At 35.1% G+C, this 17,695-nt stretch overlaps 1 protein-coding gene across 12 annotated transcripts in view; it reads right to left on the reverse strand.

The window, feature by feature from the left end:
* The window catches only part of MBD5 (methyl-CpG binding domain protein 5), a 383,463-nt gene that overhangs the window by 33,374 nt on the left and 332,394 nt on the right, over nucleotides 1-17,695 (reverse strand). For all 12 annotated transcript variants that reach the window (XR_002780142.1, XR_002780140.1, XR_002780157.1 and 9 more), the window contains 2 exons: nucleotides 16,538-16,718; nucleotides 10,148-12,283 (listed from right to left, as the gene is read on the reverse strand). Coding sequence is in view for 9 of the 12 variants with exons in the window: in XM_023530258.1 (XP_023386026.1) it covers nucleotides 10,148-12,283; nucleotides 16,538-16,718 (2,317 nt within the window). In the remaining 3 variants the exon portion in view is untranslated. The remainder of the gene's footprint in view (nucleotides 1-10,147; nucleotides 12,284-16,537; nucleotides 16,719-17,695) is intronic.

Here is a 17,695-nt window from a genome sequence, read left to right on the forward strand (position 1 = left end):
ATAAATCAGTATATCATCTCTATAGCACAACTTTGCAATTTTTCCAGTTGTCATGTCTGCTTTTATTTTCAAAGCTCTGTTTCATTTAGAGAATTAGATTAAAAACACCCTCTGTTTAAATATAAATATAAAATATTATCATGAAACAATGACTATGTTCACAAAGAATGGGGTAAGAAAATATCAAATGCTGAAGTAGTCGTATGGTATACAATTCCTTAAATATTCAGATTTGTAATAAAACAATCAACACTTTAAACATTTCATTGCCTCTTAAATTTTGCTATTTCTGCAAACAGGTACTGTGCTTTATCTGCCTTTGAAAACCATCTTTTTAAACAAGCTAATAAAAATCTTATTTACCAGTAATCACTACCTGTGGCCTTTTCCTCTAGCTGCAAAATAATAATGACATATTTAAATGTACAGATCACCATTCCTCTAACCATAGTCAGAGTACATTTTCAAAGTACTTTAGCACATATATTGCAAGGCTTTGAATAAAGATTTCCTTAAAGGTTATAATTATTTTTTAATCTTTGTTTTTAAGAGAAACATCCCTATTTAGGATTCAAAAAAGTACCCATTTGGGGACATTATTCTAAAAGTGTTTCATCTAAATATTCTTGCGGAATGACAATAAAGAAAATATAGTTACTCTGGGTGTATTTTTGCATTACATACAAAAAGGTGGCGAATACCACAAGCTTCTTCAACGTAACATATGGATCAAGGTCTGTTTTTTATTTTCTTAAATTTTCAACAAAACAATTCAACAAGTAGGTATACTCCGCTGAACAAAAGGATAGAAATGGTTATACAAAAACAAAAACATAAATGAAATCAAACAAAAACCACTCAACACCCTGCCCTTTCCTGTAGGAACTGAGTTTTGGCAAAGTAATGAACACACAAATCCCCCTGTCTCTCTTTTTCTTCTCTTACATATACAGTTATTGAGAGTTTATTATGAACCAGGAAATTTTAAAGCTCTTCATATAGGTAGTGTAACTATAATGCAATCACTATGTTAAGAGCTATAAAAGGTATATAACGGGATAATGGTAAAACTGAAGGTGTCAGGGAAAACTGAGTGGTAACATTCAGTTTGGGATTTGAAAGTGGAAAAGGAGATACAAAGAGCTTCTAAGTAAAAGCAAAGTAGTTTTTCAAAAGACAAAGAAGTAATAAAGTACATGGAGGGTAATAGAGTCGTATGTATCCTCGAAACAAATATATATGACTGAAAATAGCATATGCTGCTTCCCTACACACTCTGCCCACCCCCCACCAAATGGTTAAATGTGTTGCCTTAGACAAGCAGTGAAAAAATCCAAATCATCTTTCTAAACCATTAAAGGCAAGGACCACTTCTTATTTCCCTCTGTATTTTCAAGACCTAACACAGTCTCTAACACATGGTTGGCATTCAAAAAATGTGTCTTGGTTGAATGAATCTATTAAGATCATAAAACTTGCACTCTATTTCTAGAAATCAGGTCATTTGCGTTTGATGCTGTGTGTGTGGCATGGGTGTATGTGAATAAAGGGAGAGAATACTACCCATTTGTGGAGAAAGTAAAAACCAACTCTCCAGTGTACTGGTCCAATGCCAGGAGATAAGGGATGTTGTAAAGGAGCTGGCTGGAAGGAGATGGCAAGTTACTTTAGAAGGCTCCCAGGTGTTCCGGGGAGTTAAAAATCATCTTATGGAGAAAGAGGTCCATCACAAAGTACTCTGAGTTCTTAGTCACTCTTCAATGCTTGGGGTCATTCAGAGGACCCTGAATTTTTATAGTTGGAGAGAAATTGGAGATTGCTCATTTCTGAAGCACTTAATCTTGAATAGGCACTCTGGTGAACTCACTTCATAGTTCTGCATAAAAACCTTCTGGTCTGTTGAGCCATGTGGGGGAAAATATTTTCTTTCCTCCCTTTTTCCTTCTTTCCTTCCTTCCTTCTTCCATCCCTCCCTTCTCTACTCTCTCCCTCCCTTCCTTCTCTTTTTTTTTTTTTAGTGCTTAATCTAATGAAAGGTACAGTTAGAGTTTTTGCAAAACCAAACTATTCACTAACCATTCAGCAGTTAACCAAAAGGCAGCTGGGGAGCCTGGAAAAAGTAAGTTGGAGAAGTCCTTTAATTGGAAAAAGTAATTATTTCTTAGCAGCCAGCAGCACCAAGAACTGCCATAATTTCTTTTTTCATTCTCTGTTGCTTTTAAAGAGGTAGAACAGGAGACTGGAAAGCCACCCAAATAAACTTTCCTGGTGCGAGATCACATGCCTAGACCCCCAGAGACTGAGAGAAGAAACCAGTGGTAGATCTGCCGAGTGGGGTAGATTTTTCAGATACAAACAGTACTCTTTGCACACACATATAATTTATGATTTGTGTGAGTGTACATGTACACAGAAACAGCATCAGTAAATTAAAAAACAATTTTTATGGTTATTTTCCTACGATTACTAATTTTCATTCTTGAGAAGTTTTCTCTGCCTCGTTAAAAAAAATTGCTTTTCAAAACAAAGGTAATATCTACCTATTTAGATTGCTCTTCTTTATTGCCAATATTCTTTGGAAAAATAATTCATATTATGCTAAACTCTTCTATGGATGGATCTTAACTATTAATAATATTGTTGTACGTGTCTTTGTATGTGTACAAGAGGGCATAGAGATCACAACAAATGGACCAATAAGGTGTTTTTAAAATGTCATTACATCAGTTTAATCTATATTTCCAATTTTGAATGAATACTACTTTGTGCTAGAAAACATTTTCTACATTGATATGCCGAAATACTGATTTATCCATAAAGTTCAACAACCTAAGAAAAGAGTCATATAGAAGGAATTTCTTCGCCATTTGACCTTTATCATTTGCTTTGACAAGTATACTTTAATTGCAAACAGAGTCAATGGCAATCCTTAATAAAAATAATAAATGCTTCTGGAGACAAGAGAAAGATATCATGCCCTAGTGAGTCTAAGAAATATAATTCACTTTTCAATCCAATGGAAATAATAAAATTTTCTCCTCTACATTTAAAGGATTGATTAAAAATAAATTGAAAAATAACTTTTAAGAGAAATCTAGATCTTCCAAGACATTATTTCTCCAAGCCTCAGTAATGGCATAGTAATAAGTATTTACAAAATTATATCAATCTCTATCCTTGTGCTTCAGAACCTGCTGTAACTCCTAGATCCCCTTTACAGGAAGTAGGCAGAAAGCTTTAGGGACTACAGATGCTCCTTGACTTACAATGGGGTTGTATCCCAATAAACACATCGTTCAGAATATTGTAAATCAAAAATAAATTTAATACACCAAACCCACCGAACATCATAGCTTAGCTTAGCCTACCTTACATGTGCTCAGAACACTTACATTAGCCTACAGTTGGGCAAAATCATCTAACGCAAAGCTTATAATAATGTGTTGACTATCTCACGTAATTTATTGACTACAGTATGCAAAAAACACTGGCAACACAGTACACTGTAGAGTATCAGTGTTTACTCGTGATTGTGTGGCTGACTGGTAGCTGTGGCTTGTTGCCCAGCTTCTAGAGAGTACCATATTGTATATCATTAGCCTGGGAAAAAAAAATCAAAATTCAAAATTCAAAGTATAGTTTCTACTGAATACATGTCACTTTTGCACCATTGTAAAGTTGAAAAATCATAGGTCGAACAATCATAAGATAGAACTGTTGCAGCCGCCGTTTGTTCTCTACAAGGAAAGGAGAGGGATTCAAAACCAAAGCACTCAGGAGGAGAGGAGAAAGGAATCCGTGGCAGTCTCTGGCTTGGTAGGATTTCTGTCGTCTGAATATGCTAATCTAGATTATTAATATAATTGACTTTGTATCTTCTCATTGCATACTATTTTATCTGCAGTGCTAAAATGATGCTTAGTATATACTAGGTGCTCAATAAATATTTGCTGAGTTAATTACCTCATGACTATTCATGTTTAGACCTATGTAGAGTTACAAAATCAATTTAGTATGCCCCAACCAGTATATTTAGATAAATGAAATAGAAAAGGAAAAATAGTACAGTGCATAGCTAGGGTATTATTTTGTGGAAACTGCTTCTGTTAACTTATCTATATGAGTGCTGGGTCATGTTCTGTTAGTGGGTGATGGAATCATTTCAGTGAGTCATGACTTGTCATAAAAGAAATACAAGATAGAATTAGATAGAATGGGATGGAAAATATCGGTGTTTATCACATGTAATAGGTATTTTTCCAGGAAATTTTTATTTGTTAAACATTAAAAATATATCTCTAGTGGCTTGTAATGAAAGTTAATTTTTACTGTGGGAAGAAGTAAAAATTAGTTTGAAAAACATTGCTTTAGGATCAGGGCTTTCAGTTGCTCAACTTTATGGGGGATGGTCTAGGGAGCTGTGCTCCAGGAAGCGTTTTTATCAGACTGTGGTGTGGGAGGTGTCTCTGTGCAGTTGTGCAGCACAGGAGCCCGGCTCTAGGGTTTCTGTGACAAATACTCCCCCTCAGACCTGTACCCACGAGTCTCAGAAAGGTATTCCAAACTTCCCTGGACTAGCTCCTACCCTAGCAGTATCTCGGCAACTCCTTCAGAATTCTGTGTACTTCCATTTTTAATCTGTAAAACGGTGTTGTTACTTTGAATTTGCAAGAAGTATAATTCTTAGAAAATATTTTTTACTCTACTCTTTGCTTGGTTGGCATTAATGTTGGATTAAGTTCCTAGAAGGTAAGAATTTTAAGATTTGATTAATTTAGTACTACATGCATGTGAAAGTGAAATCTATTTTGATGACACCATAGAAATATTTTTAAGTGTTACTTTTAATGAGTCGAATTTTTGCAGTTGACATTACTGCCTAGAATTTGGATACTTTCAGAAGCTGCTTTACTGTTTTCAGACCACTTGATGTTAGTAAATAGTAGCTTAGGCATCTTCTAGAGAGTTGAAGGATTTCTAATGGCTTTTAAGTGAGCTTAGTGTATTGCAAGGGAATAAAATTCTCCCAATTTGCACACTGGGACAATTTTATTCTTGAAAGGTATAAAATAGATTATTGAATCAGCAAACATATCATACCACTCTGATTTCTGTTATCACCTTTGATTACACAGACTCAATGTCTACAGTCAAACATATTTCAACTTTTTTTTTTGTACACAAGGCAACATTAAACCTGGAATGTGTAAGCAAAACAAATGGTGTAACCCTGATATTCAGAAACCTTCTTAAACAGCAAGACATTCTCTGTTATAAAAGTAACGGACAGCAAAGAAGAAATGGCTCAGTTTGCAAAAATTTAACCAGAAGTACAGACATAGATTTTCATCACACAATCAGGAATTTAATATAGTTTTGGTATTTGGTTAAAAACAAGAGCAGAGGGCAACTTTTAACCTAGAGGCCTTGTGCATCAGATGAGGGATAAAATCTGGGCGTTTATAAATTTGGGTGGAAACACTTTCAACAGCAACTATTAATTCAGTCACAACCTTAAAAAAGCCCCTGCCTTGCTTCACTCTACATTAGTCTATATAAGATTACAAGATTATTTCTACACGAACTTTCCATATCCTGAGAGGGCTAACTTATATAGTACAATCCAGCCTTGAGCATTTTTATCCCATAATCTTTTTTGAACCTGTAACCTCAAATGTAGGGAAATGACAATTTCCCTCTCTTTTCTTTCTGGCATGTTCTGAGAATAAATACATAGAACAAAAAACCAAGCTCATTACTTTGCAGCCCTTTATCCGAAGTGTTCTTTTGTGGTCTCTATTTTGTTTTCTTATACCTACCATATTAATGGCTGTTCTGAGTTTCAAGCAAACATATTTTGTGCTGAAATAAAACACTTTTTTTTCCAGTTAAAAAAATATATTTAAATATCCATGAACATATATTTATTTGTAGATTTATACGCTTGTTAGTCAATGTATATTTTTAAAAGTTAAGGCAAATAAATGTTTGAATTATTTCCTCTTCTGATACAAACTCATAGTCTGCCCCTTCAGAAAATATTTTCATGTGCTTTGAAGAATTGATTAAATGTTATTATTAGGAAAATATAGGATATAAAAAGCATTTAAAGTGAAAAAGTTATATTTAATGACTTTATATTGGAGGAAGTTAAGATTCAGTTAAGTTAGCAGAATAGTTAAATCTCTTTGTTCCTTTGAAAAACCATAGGGCCATGGGAACAACGGGTTGTGATGTGGACAGTGACAGTGCTAGGTACTCTGCAGAGGCCCGGATTACTGGAACGTGTGTTTTTGTCTATGGGCAGCAGACAGGCAGCAGTCAGAGGCCTGAAGAGGCATGGGCCTGATGAAATTTGCCAGTCAAAGGCACTTGATTTTGGATTCCTCTCCAAAGCAAAACACCACAGGACATGTGGTAGAACTACTTAAATGTTGAAACTTGTGTCTCCTCGTAAAGTCAAAGTTGCTTTCACAGTATACTACTGATGGATTTCAGCAGTTTGAGTGTTTGGACTGAGATCAGGAATTTTGGATTGGTTGTCTGATCTACCAGTGCTTTGCTTTACAACTTGAGGAATGTCACCAAGTACTCTACTGGTCAGTTTCTGTTATGTAGAAATATTAAACTTTACTTGTAATTTGATATCCGAAAAGCTAATAGAAACTTGTAAACTTTAAAATATAAGTGTTTAGAGACCTTTAGTAGAAAGGTAATTTCAAAACTCCAAATAGAATTGATAAAGCCTTAATAGTCTTAAGTTTTAGAAATGTTTCCTAAGCATTTCATATCTTTTACCTGTTTTTTTTTAAAAACTATCTTTGCCTCCAATTCCCATGCTTGAGTGTATCTCATGGAATTCATTTATAGGCCTAAAAAAATTAATATTTGGGGTTGTTTATGATAGAAAAACTTGATTTAAAAGAAGTTTTTGAAAATAAATTACCAATTGATGAAGTGTTTTCAGAGCAAGTGATTCATCTTGATTGATGTCTTAATGTAACATTTTGAGCTGCTGCTTCAGAAAGTGAAAAAAAGGCACTGGATTGAGCAGGTCTCTTGAGTTCTGTCCAGGCTCTGTTACCACAGAGCAGAGTGGCCCATGTTACCAGTGAGTCTCTGTCACCTTCACCGTGCTATCATGCTTGGAACGGCAAGAGTATCATCCACATAGTAGCTTCTTTCAAGTCTACTGACAGCGTCACCCACTAAAAACCCATTCTTATCTGAGTAAGTGAGGTGATATCAATTCATCAAAATAAAGGTCACCAAATGTGATTCACAAATGAGGGGTAGTTCTCTTGATATTTTGGACATTTCATCTGCATTGACACAAACATTCTAATCTTTGTACACTATAATATCAGAGTCCAAAGAGCGAAGGCCAAAATAACTGACTTGTTTAAAGTGCATCAAAAGTTTACAAATGTGGCTTCTAACATGCATCAATGTGCTTCAATTCATTACCCGTTGATATTTTAAAAGATGTTAAAAGCGAAGAATATTTTTGACCACACAATGTTTCCAATGAAGAACTTATGCAGCTGGGAAGAAAATGGATTTTAGAATCAGATGAACCTAAGTTCAAATCCTAATTTAGTTAGGAATGATCTTGGACAGTTATTTAAGTTCTCTAAAGCTCAGTTTACTCATCTTGCAATGGGGATAAGAATACCTTACACTCGGAAAAACTGCATAAATTAGAAATAATATAGGTAAATCACCTGGCACATTAATAGGTACTCAATAATAGCCACAAGCAATATTGGAAGAATAAAATGTGCTTTTCTTCTAATTTCTTACTGGTATGCTAGGAATACTTAGCAAAACTTACAAGGATAGCTGTGACCATTTCTGCTGCCTGACTCTGAATGCCCAGCCTTGGTGCTTATTTGATGGATGAATAAATGTCAGTGTAAGTAAATATTTAGGTTAAGTAATTACAATGACAGAATGTTCAGTGACACAGTTCACTACATACCAAAAAGGAAAACGGCGTTGGAGACCTCTTCAATATTCAGCTCATTAAAAGTTATATTAATTACAAATCTACCCATTTTCATAACCAGCTACACATCAGAGCTATGTATATTAATTAGCATTTAGTTTTATTAAGTTTACTATTTTAAAAATTCTCATTGACCTAGGTTTTTATCAAGCATATACTTTCTGTTAGCTTACACTTGACGGTCACATCCATATCATTACTAGACATTTATTCTTGTCCCTTTTAGCTATTTAGCTATTTAGCTATTTAGCTAACACTTTTCTCGTATTAATAAATTTTCAACCTGTGTGTTTTGACACTCCCAACCCTGGCAATCCAGATCCAATGTTTTACAGAGATGCATGGAACAAGAAAATACATGTTCAAGACTATATAAAATAAGTCTAAACTTGACAATAAACAAGAATATAAATAAATGTTGGTCTTTTCCATTATAGATCAATTTAAATACATCATTAATAAAATACATACACTTTGCAATATGAACTAACACCTGAAATAAAGTAAGTTGAGGTAAGGGGTACCAAACGTAAAGATATAATACAATGAGACTAATACTGTCTCATCTAAATGATTGAAGGTATACTTAATAAATATGGTAAATTTTTAAATAGTGACTAATTTTATGTAACTTTAATCTGCTAAATGCATAAGATTAAATGTTCATTTGTGTAAAATTATCTAAAAAGAAATATGAGTCTACTGAAAAGTTGGAAGCCCATTTGGAATATGTATCCTGTTAAACACATAAAAAATATTTTCATGAAATTCCTTAGACTAAAAAATATCAAGAAGGCACTGATGATTTCAATTATCTTCTCCACCTTATATTCTTTTTAACACAAGAGGTCAATGAATAAAGAGTTCTTCTTTAAATACTAACATCAAAACATAACACATAACACAAGTTGTGGAGGGTGGCAGGTATAAGTAGTAACACCAGGAAGGAAAACACTTGATTTTACTAACAGCAACAAAGACATGTAGGTTATAATGCTTTTCTAGCATGGTGGTATAATACAGTCTATACATATCTGTACAATAGCTTATTATTAAGAGCCTCAGCAGTTTTCTCATTTCCAGTAACAATCTGGTTTCTAAAGCCCACTGTTTTCATATTTGAATAATATTGTCTCCACAATCATCTTTTATTTCCTCCCTGTCATTTCTCACAAATCTCCCAAATCATTAGTGTTGGGTTTTAGATATTCTTTCTAATGTTTTCATGGTCAAATTTTCTGATGTCTCAATGCATTTATCTCTTTAGTGCTTCTTTACAGCTTTTTAAAAAATAACGATTTGAGGATTCTATTGCACGAAATACAGTTCTTTCTAATGTGTCTACTTTTAAATAAATTTGTCTCATTCATTAATAGTGAAGAGATACAATAAATTTGAGTTCAAAACCTTAATGTCAACGTTAAAAACAATAGTTTAGTTCTACAAGAAAACTGTAAAACAATTTCAAGATCAAAAATTCTGGAAATCAGGTTTTCAAGCCTCTTTTTTTTATTAGAAAACTTAAATTATTACCCTTTTAAAAAAGGGAATAGCCAATATCCATTTTGGAATTTTTTCAAACAAATTATAATAAGGGATAGCAACCTAGGAAAAGAAAACACATTAGAAGACAGCTTTCTACTTCACGCAACTTCTAGTTACCTTTCCCTATCCATTCGCCTATTTCTGGTCAGCAGCAAGAACAGAAAATTCATTTATTTTTGCCTTTTTTGGGCTTTTCAAGATGAGCTCCATTTCCTGAATACAAACAAAAGCTGGGGGAAACGGCTTTTATACTGGCATAGACCAAGTACATGTCTCATGAACTAGGAACCCTGCCTTCTATGGCTTCTTTCGTAGTTTAGAGTCCAATGGTTACATGACCAACTAAAAGTCAAACATTATTCAAAATGACACAGATTGACAAGAAATAACACATGGAATCTCCTTGGCTATTTTTGTCTAATAGACAAATCTAGCATTCTGTAAATAAAATTATAAATACTAAAGAAGTGATGAGAATTTCACAATGGGGGAAAGAAAGGATCATTTCTTATCGTAATAAATACTTTGGTACAAATTTTAAAAAACATAGAAAAGTTTAGTACCTTTGGGTACTTTTTTCCAATAAAACCATACCTGCTTCAGAACTTGTTTGATTATAGCTGCTAACAATGCTGTTTGGTATCACTGGAGTGGAGGACGCTGAAATTCTTGACTGAGGTGCATTGGGATGTAATGAATTTCCTAAAGCCATGCCTGACTGACTGAGCATCCCACAGTTCCCGCTAGCCTGAATGTGATTTACTAAACCTGCGAGGTGGTGGTTTGGGATTGGACTGTTACTGTGAACAAAGTTAGTGTTTGCATTGTGGCAGTGCACGGCTTCCCCTCTTAAAGGTATGTTCTGTGTCAGTGAATTCTGAAGAACACTGGAGTTCATACTGGGATCTGTAAAATGCAGCTGGTTAGCAGAGCAAGGCAAAGCAGTATTTGAGGCCCCACAACCCGGGGCACTATTGCTACTCAAGTGAGAGCTCTGACAACTCATAGACTGTAGTAACTGAGACATTGAACTGATGGGAAACGAACCCTGACCTTGCTTCCTTAGCAAGTCGGGTCCAGGTTTAGGAACTGCAGAACTATCCATTTGAGACTGTCTGAGCAAACTCAACACTGTGGTAGGTGGCTGTTTTCTTTTCCGCAATGAGTCTTTTTGCTGAGACATCAGCTTATCTCTTAGTGCTGCTCGACCACTTTGCCCTTCACCTGTTGGGAGAAGCATGTTGGCAGTAGGAGGGAACATGGTGTTTAAAGTGCTATGTCCTTCAGTGTTGCCACTGCCAGCAACAGCTCCAGAATTGCTACTGCTGCTACTGTTGTTACTAGCAAGTTTGTTTTGATTTGCTAGCTGTGCTTTGGCTGCTGCTGAGAGTAAACTACTTGCTGGAAAGGAGGCAGCATTGTGCTGGTTCAAGATCTGATTTAAAGGCATTCCCAGCAAACCAGGCTGACTCTTTACAGAACCACTTCCGGCAGATGCAGTAGGAAAAGCTGCACTGCTTTGGGTATTTAGTACATTACTCATTCCAGCAATTAATGGGTTAGGGAGATCCTTGTACTGATGATGTCCATCGGACTTGGTAGAAGGGCTTGATGGCATTGATGGTCGTGGGGACCCTATTGTTGACCTTGGTGACCTGGGTGGAACCTTAATACCACTACAAGTGGCCTGAGGTCCTAGAGGTGGCATCATGAAATTTCCGTGATCTGATGATGTGGAAGATGAGCGTGATCTTTGGGGTGATGCCTCAATCCTTCCGATTCCAGCCCCCATCATGTGCACTGGGGATGTCACTGGAGAAGGGGACAGGGAGGTTGAAGCTGAGTGCTGAACTCTTTGTACGTGACTCCCATGATTCATGTGACCAGGTTTTACGGTTGGCAAAGGGAGATTACTTGGCAAAGGAACAACAGCAGGAGGCATGCTTACATTCATCACAGGTACCTGAGAGTGGACATTTGAATGGAAACTAGTTGGATTAATGATAACAGGGTTCTGATTCACCGGTTTACTAGGAATAGGGTCAAGAATGCCAAGTGGATCTTTCTCAGATGTTAATGGCTTTTTCTGAAGAGCACAAGAAGGTGGAGGAGGGGGAGGTGGGCCTTGGGGCGGTTTGTGGTGGAACATTGCTCGTGGTATTTCCATGTTAGTTGAAAAATTACACATTGGTTTTTTCATTACTGGACTCTTTGTAGTCAAGGTTGGGGAAAGAGGTATATTAGTCCTTCCAGCCATTGCACAGGATGACTGTATAGGAGAACCATGTAGCATTACTGAAGGTGGAGAAAGAGGCGTCCTATTCAGGTGAATAGGACTAGAATTGGGAGCTCCATGAAAACCAGGATTATTTCTTGTGAAAACATCAGGGCTTCCAAGTGGGTCAGTCCTTGGCGAGATCGAGCCATCTCCATATATCTGGGACCCTGACGACGCTGGGCTGGGCAGGCCTCCATGGCTGCCACGAAATGGAGATTTCTGTCCGTGTTCACTGCTGCCCAATCTCTGCCGGGGGTAGACAGGGTGGAGTTCTTGTTGCTGGCTTCCAGGCAGTTCTTGTACATACAGTCTTCCCATGGCGTTTGATGATCCAATCATTAACTTGAAAGGATTCTTACATTCGGGCATTATGGAATTTGTAATTCCTTCATGAGACTTATTTCTTACAGATCTTGGAGTTGCTGCCCTTGAAGGTACTACTGGAGTTGCATCTGGTGTGAAAGAGAAAAGAAAATTCTGTTAGTAGTCTCAGTTCTTTTGCGTTTGGGGTGGGTGGGGCAGGGGGTGGGAAGTAAAGGAGGAAATGAAGAAGGGAAGGTATTTGGAAATAGAAATTTGCAAACAGAAGCCATGCTTCCATGCGAGTAGAAGTTCTGCATTCTACATTAAACTTTGATTTAAAAAATGCACATTATTCTCCCTTAACTAAGGTTCTCAATAACTGCTCATTATGCTTGTTTTCCTCTTATCTGTTGAGGAAGGATGAGGATCTAAATCAGTTCATACTGACATTAGCCATTATAATAATATTTAGAATATGCAAAATCAAGATTGACAGTCCAGATGGAAATGGTGATGCTACTATCTCACTGGATTTGATTTTTTTAGAAACACGGTTACAAGAGAAAATTATAATCTCCATGGCATAATATTTTCTTGGGTGATTTAAATGAATCACCATTTTCACCAGAAAATGTGTTACCCTATTAATGATTCTGTTACCTTACTGAAACCTCCTCAGGACAGCTACAGAAATGCCTCCTTATCCCAACATTTTCACCATGAGAGTAAAAGAGTCTTAATTTTTGTGAATTAAGTGGATGGGATTCAGAATCTTTTATAATGGGAGTGATAACAACAGTAAATGCAGTAATGCTGCAATCACGCCTAGTTTCCGATCAAGTCTGTAATACTGCAGTTTCTTTGCCGTTAATCAGGCATTACTGGTAAAAACAGCTTTAGTCAGCCAACTTAGGTAAAAGACTGCAATTCTTATATTAGGATAGAATTCCTATGCAAAATTTAATCAGAGTGTTAAATCTTCAGGACTAGGTTCTGAGTATTCTCCTTTTACAGAGTGCATTGCTCCCTCACTGGTGTTTCAGAATGTCTTCAGTTCCTTTGGAGAACAGACAGAATCCAAGTAACAAAAGCGAGCTGGCTCATTGGACAGAATTTTCACTATATCTTGTCAGAATTTGGGTTTAAGTTTTTTAAGCCCCTAAAAATGTTTATTTTATAAAGCTGTGCCTTCTAAAACAGGGATTGCAAATAAAATTAGTTTCATATGCCAATTCCCATTAACTGGTGGTGGCTGCTTAGAGAGCTATGTTGAAAAGGATACTGAGCTTTAGCTGGGCTCCAGGAGAAAATGCCGCTGAGTCTATTACAGGCACAGGAGATGAGAGTGGTACCATTCATACTGAGTATGGCCATTCCTATTCTGAGGCTTAAAATATATTGGCAAGCATACTTGGATTCATTTGCAATCAGAGGTATATTTACTTAAATGCATAATTGCAAATTTAAGATAAATATACTTCTCCTACCTGTTAGGTAGTATACAGGTCAAATCATATTTAATATTTCTAAGACAGTGGTTCTCAACCTTGGGTACACAGAAATCTAGGTAGGGTGCATTCAAAAATTAAGCGAATGCAGTGAACATATATTTTTCTTGGGAATGTGAGCTTTCTGTTTCTAGTATGGTAGAAATTCTTGATAGAGGGATTTCTAGATATAATTTATGAAAACTTGAGAACCAATGATATAAGAGAGTTGCAGCAGATAAACTCAATCAAACTTATTTTCTTGTTAAAAAGAGATTTTTAAAGTTTGTAATAAAATAAGTAATATATGAAAAATAGTTGGGGTACTGTGCTTGGCATATAGTGAGAACAACGTTGTCTGTATTTATATTATTACAGGACTGACTGTCCTTTTCAGTAACAAAACTATAGACTTGCATCTTTTCTTGGCTATTTATATGATTATCTGAAGTTTAATGATTAAAAGCATAGGCATTTGCATTTTTAAATATTCAACAGAATTTATAAAATAGCTGTGGTTTAGAAAGGATTTCTTTAATACCTGGGGAAAAATAGTTAGCATCTTAAAAATAACAAGAATACTAAATAAACAAAGTCAAGCTGCTGTTATGTTTCACAGTTAGGAACTAAAGTATTAACAAGAGTTTGCAAACATAAATGGCAGGCATCTATCAAGGTCTTCCATGTATATTCAAGGAGATCTTTCAAAAGAATAAGCAGAAACTAAATATATGTTTATGTACATAAAATCGAGGTGAAAACTACTGTATGAGTCTTGCTAACTTTTAATTATTTAAAGCTCTACTTTACAACATAGTTTAAAATTAGAAAGTTAAATGCTATGTCTGAAGTTAGTAAAAGAGTAGCAATTAGTGAACAGAGATAAACCTCTTATACCTATAGTGGTTAAATATTGACCTTTATTTTCAATAATGAAACTCATAGGTATAGGGTATGACAAAGGACCTAGATCGAAATTCTGTTAAAGTCATTATAAAAGCAACAAGGCAGACTCTGTTGAAAGAGGTAAAACAGTGATATAATGTGATATGAGAATAGCAGCAGATAAGAGTATGTGTAACGTAATATGCAAAAATGAAAATGTAGACTGAGGTGGCAGAATTTAAATAATTTATTACTATTAAATCTCTTTAAATTGTTGCAGTATCTTTTAATTAAAAAGAAATGTAGCTTATTAAAAAAAATAAAAATCCCTTAAAAGACATTTTTTCTTACATACCTTAGTGTAGCAATTTTTTTCTGATCATTCCTGTTAAAGTTTAAAGGTTACGGGGTTATTGGAAAGGAGTTCTCTACTCATTGTTTCCCCATTTCTCTCCCTGCTCTCTTCACATGAAGTCTAAGTGTAAATCTTTACCTGTAGGATGTCACAATTGCTCCTTTTTGTACCTAAGGCTGTTCATAACTTGGTTTCAGTTTACCTACCCCTCATGTCAGATTAGTTTCCATATCATTGCTTCCACTCATTCTGGACAAGGATTTTCTTATTTCCCTCATCTGTCTAAATCCTACCATTTTCCAGAGTTGATTCGAACCTGGGTTCTGCTATAAAACCTCCTCTGATCACTACAGGTTATCCTCTTCATCCCTATTTTTCAGAACTTCAAAGAACAATATCATGTATTCTTCATAAACAAATGCTTTCACCCTGAATTACTATTCAAGTGTTAAGTAGATAGTAATATTTTGGAGGGAGTTAATATTCTAGCCCTTAAAAAAAAGAAGTTCCTCAGTCTCAAAGTAAAATTCTACAGGTTATGTATTTATCGTAAAGGGAAAGGATACCCTAAGAATGAAGAAATCAGATGGACATAATTATAACCAAGCAATCAAAGTCAATGTCATCGATATGGGATAAAATGACATTATGTGCCTCCTAATGAGGACACAACATCATCTACACAGCATTCGTAGCAAAATGTTTTAACTCACATATGAATACGAGAAAACAATCAGGCAAATCCAAATTGAAAAACATTCTATAAAACTGACCTAGATTCTTCAAAAATGTCAATGCCATGAACGAATTAAAACGTCTGGGGAATTGATGTAGATTAAAGAAAATATTACAACTGCAATGTACAATATTTGATAGCATCCTGGATTCAAAAAGAAACTATAAGAAATTAATAAGACAACTGAAAAATTTCAAATATAGATTGCATATTAAGTAACATTTTATCAATGTTAAATTTCTTGAATGTGATTTGGTATATGAGGAGAGTGTCCTTGTGTGTTGAACTACTTAGGGGTCAATTGTTACAATATCTGCAGCTTCTACAACATCTTTACTTGTGAATCTTGGTGAAGGATTCAGGGCTACTCAATGAACTGTAAAATGCAATTTTTTCTGCAGCTTTGAAAAATTTAAAAGACGAAAGCATGCATGCAGGCATGCACATTGGGGGAGGTATAAAAAGTCCTTGGCAAGGTAATATGCTATAGGTGCTCAATAAATAGTTATTAAATAACTGAAAGAATAACACCGCTAGTTCTTAAAAACATTGCTAGTTGCATTTGAGGACTTGATACCACACATTCCAACACAGCTCTAGCAAAAAGGCTACGTTTCTTTCCTAAAAATCTGTGGCACTTTCTCTTTTTGTTAGCTCAGCCCTACATACCTGCACAGCATCTGTATGTGTCGATCAGTGTTTATTCTAATTGTTTAACTAGATGATTTGGATAGGAAATTTTGAGAGACGACTTCATGGGAATTTTTCAGAATGAATTTGCTATTTGTGATACAATGATAAAACATTTGTAACTTGAAAAGCACTGTGCATGCTTGAAGAGTAGGCTTGGAAAATGCCTGGCCAGGTGATTCCCTATGACTCTTTTTCTGGGAGAAGAGTTGGGGAGGAAAATCCCTAAACCCTTCACCACATTACGTACTTGTTCCTCCTCCGGGACTGGTAAGCACAAGAGAAGGATGTGGGGCTTCCATGCTTTTATGAAGTGTGGCCACTGCAATGATTTTCCTTTTATGTATGCATAGCTTTGTGACATCTTCATCTGCTTTAACATCTTCTGCAGTCCTCTGTTTCACAGCAGCTCCAGGATCAAAATTAAACACCTGGAAAAAGGACAGCCTTTGTTTAGAGTATGACTGTAAAAGCACTAAATAAAAAGAACCTTCATTAAAACTTTTTTTTTTACATAGATTAAGCCATAAATCTGAATAAAAATTTCTCAAGTTTTTAAATTTAAGAAAAGCAACTTTAAAGAACTTAAAATACCTCTGTTGAACTCATGGTTTTTAATGGCAAAGTAAATAATAAAAATTCTCCTAATTCTAAGACAGTCAAGATAAATATATGGAAAGGTATATTATCTGATAATTTTCCCAATTTTAGATGCTTCCTGAAGTTATAACAGTACAAAAACAGATGAAGTACAGTTTAAAAACCCTGAAAGCTGACATTTCAATTTTAGTGTATGTGCTGCCGAAGTGAGCACTAAAAGCTGACATTTCTACAAGCTAATTTTTTCTTTGGCTTTATTATTATGTAAATATTATCTTTTCACCTATTAAAAATCTATTTTTCTAATTAAAAAAAATCTTATTTATTGTATATATACTTATGAGTTATTTCAAATGCTTTTTCTTTCTTTTGGAATGAGGTGACACACAAATAAAAAGGAAGAGAGTATCTATTAACCCTAGTTCTAAAATTAGCACTACAACAGACATCCAGAGAACAATGACCTGTTTCTATAGTAAATAATATTTTCTATTTTAAAATGACTTTACTTTCTACCTTGCAAAGGAGTAAAACAATTTCATGTTTAAACTGGGAAGGTTCAGATTTGTCATTTTAGAAACATTTGTGGCAGATTTATCAACACCCGTGCTAAAAATAACACTGCAGATTGAGCAGTTATAGCAGGAAAAGAAAATATTGCACTATTAAATGGCAAGCATAGGTATAACTCTAATAAAAAAGTACAAAAGAGGTTTTAATGAAACATTTAATATGAATATATGTTTGTCACCTTGGAATATGACTCTGGGATTTGAACTATTTTCCATAATCATTAAGCATTCCAAAA

Source organism: Pteropus vampyrus, unplaced genomic scaffold, assembly GCF_000151845.1.
Source record: "Pteropus vampyrus isolate Shadow unplaced genomic scaffold, Pvam_2.0 Scaffold2, whole genome shotgun sequence".
In the NCBI taxonomy this organism is placed as follows: domain Eukaryota; kingdom Metazoa; phylum Chordata; class Mammalia; order Chiroptera; family Pteropodidae; genus Pteropus; species Pteropus vampyrus.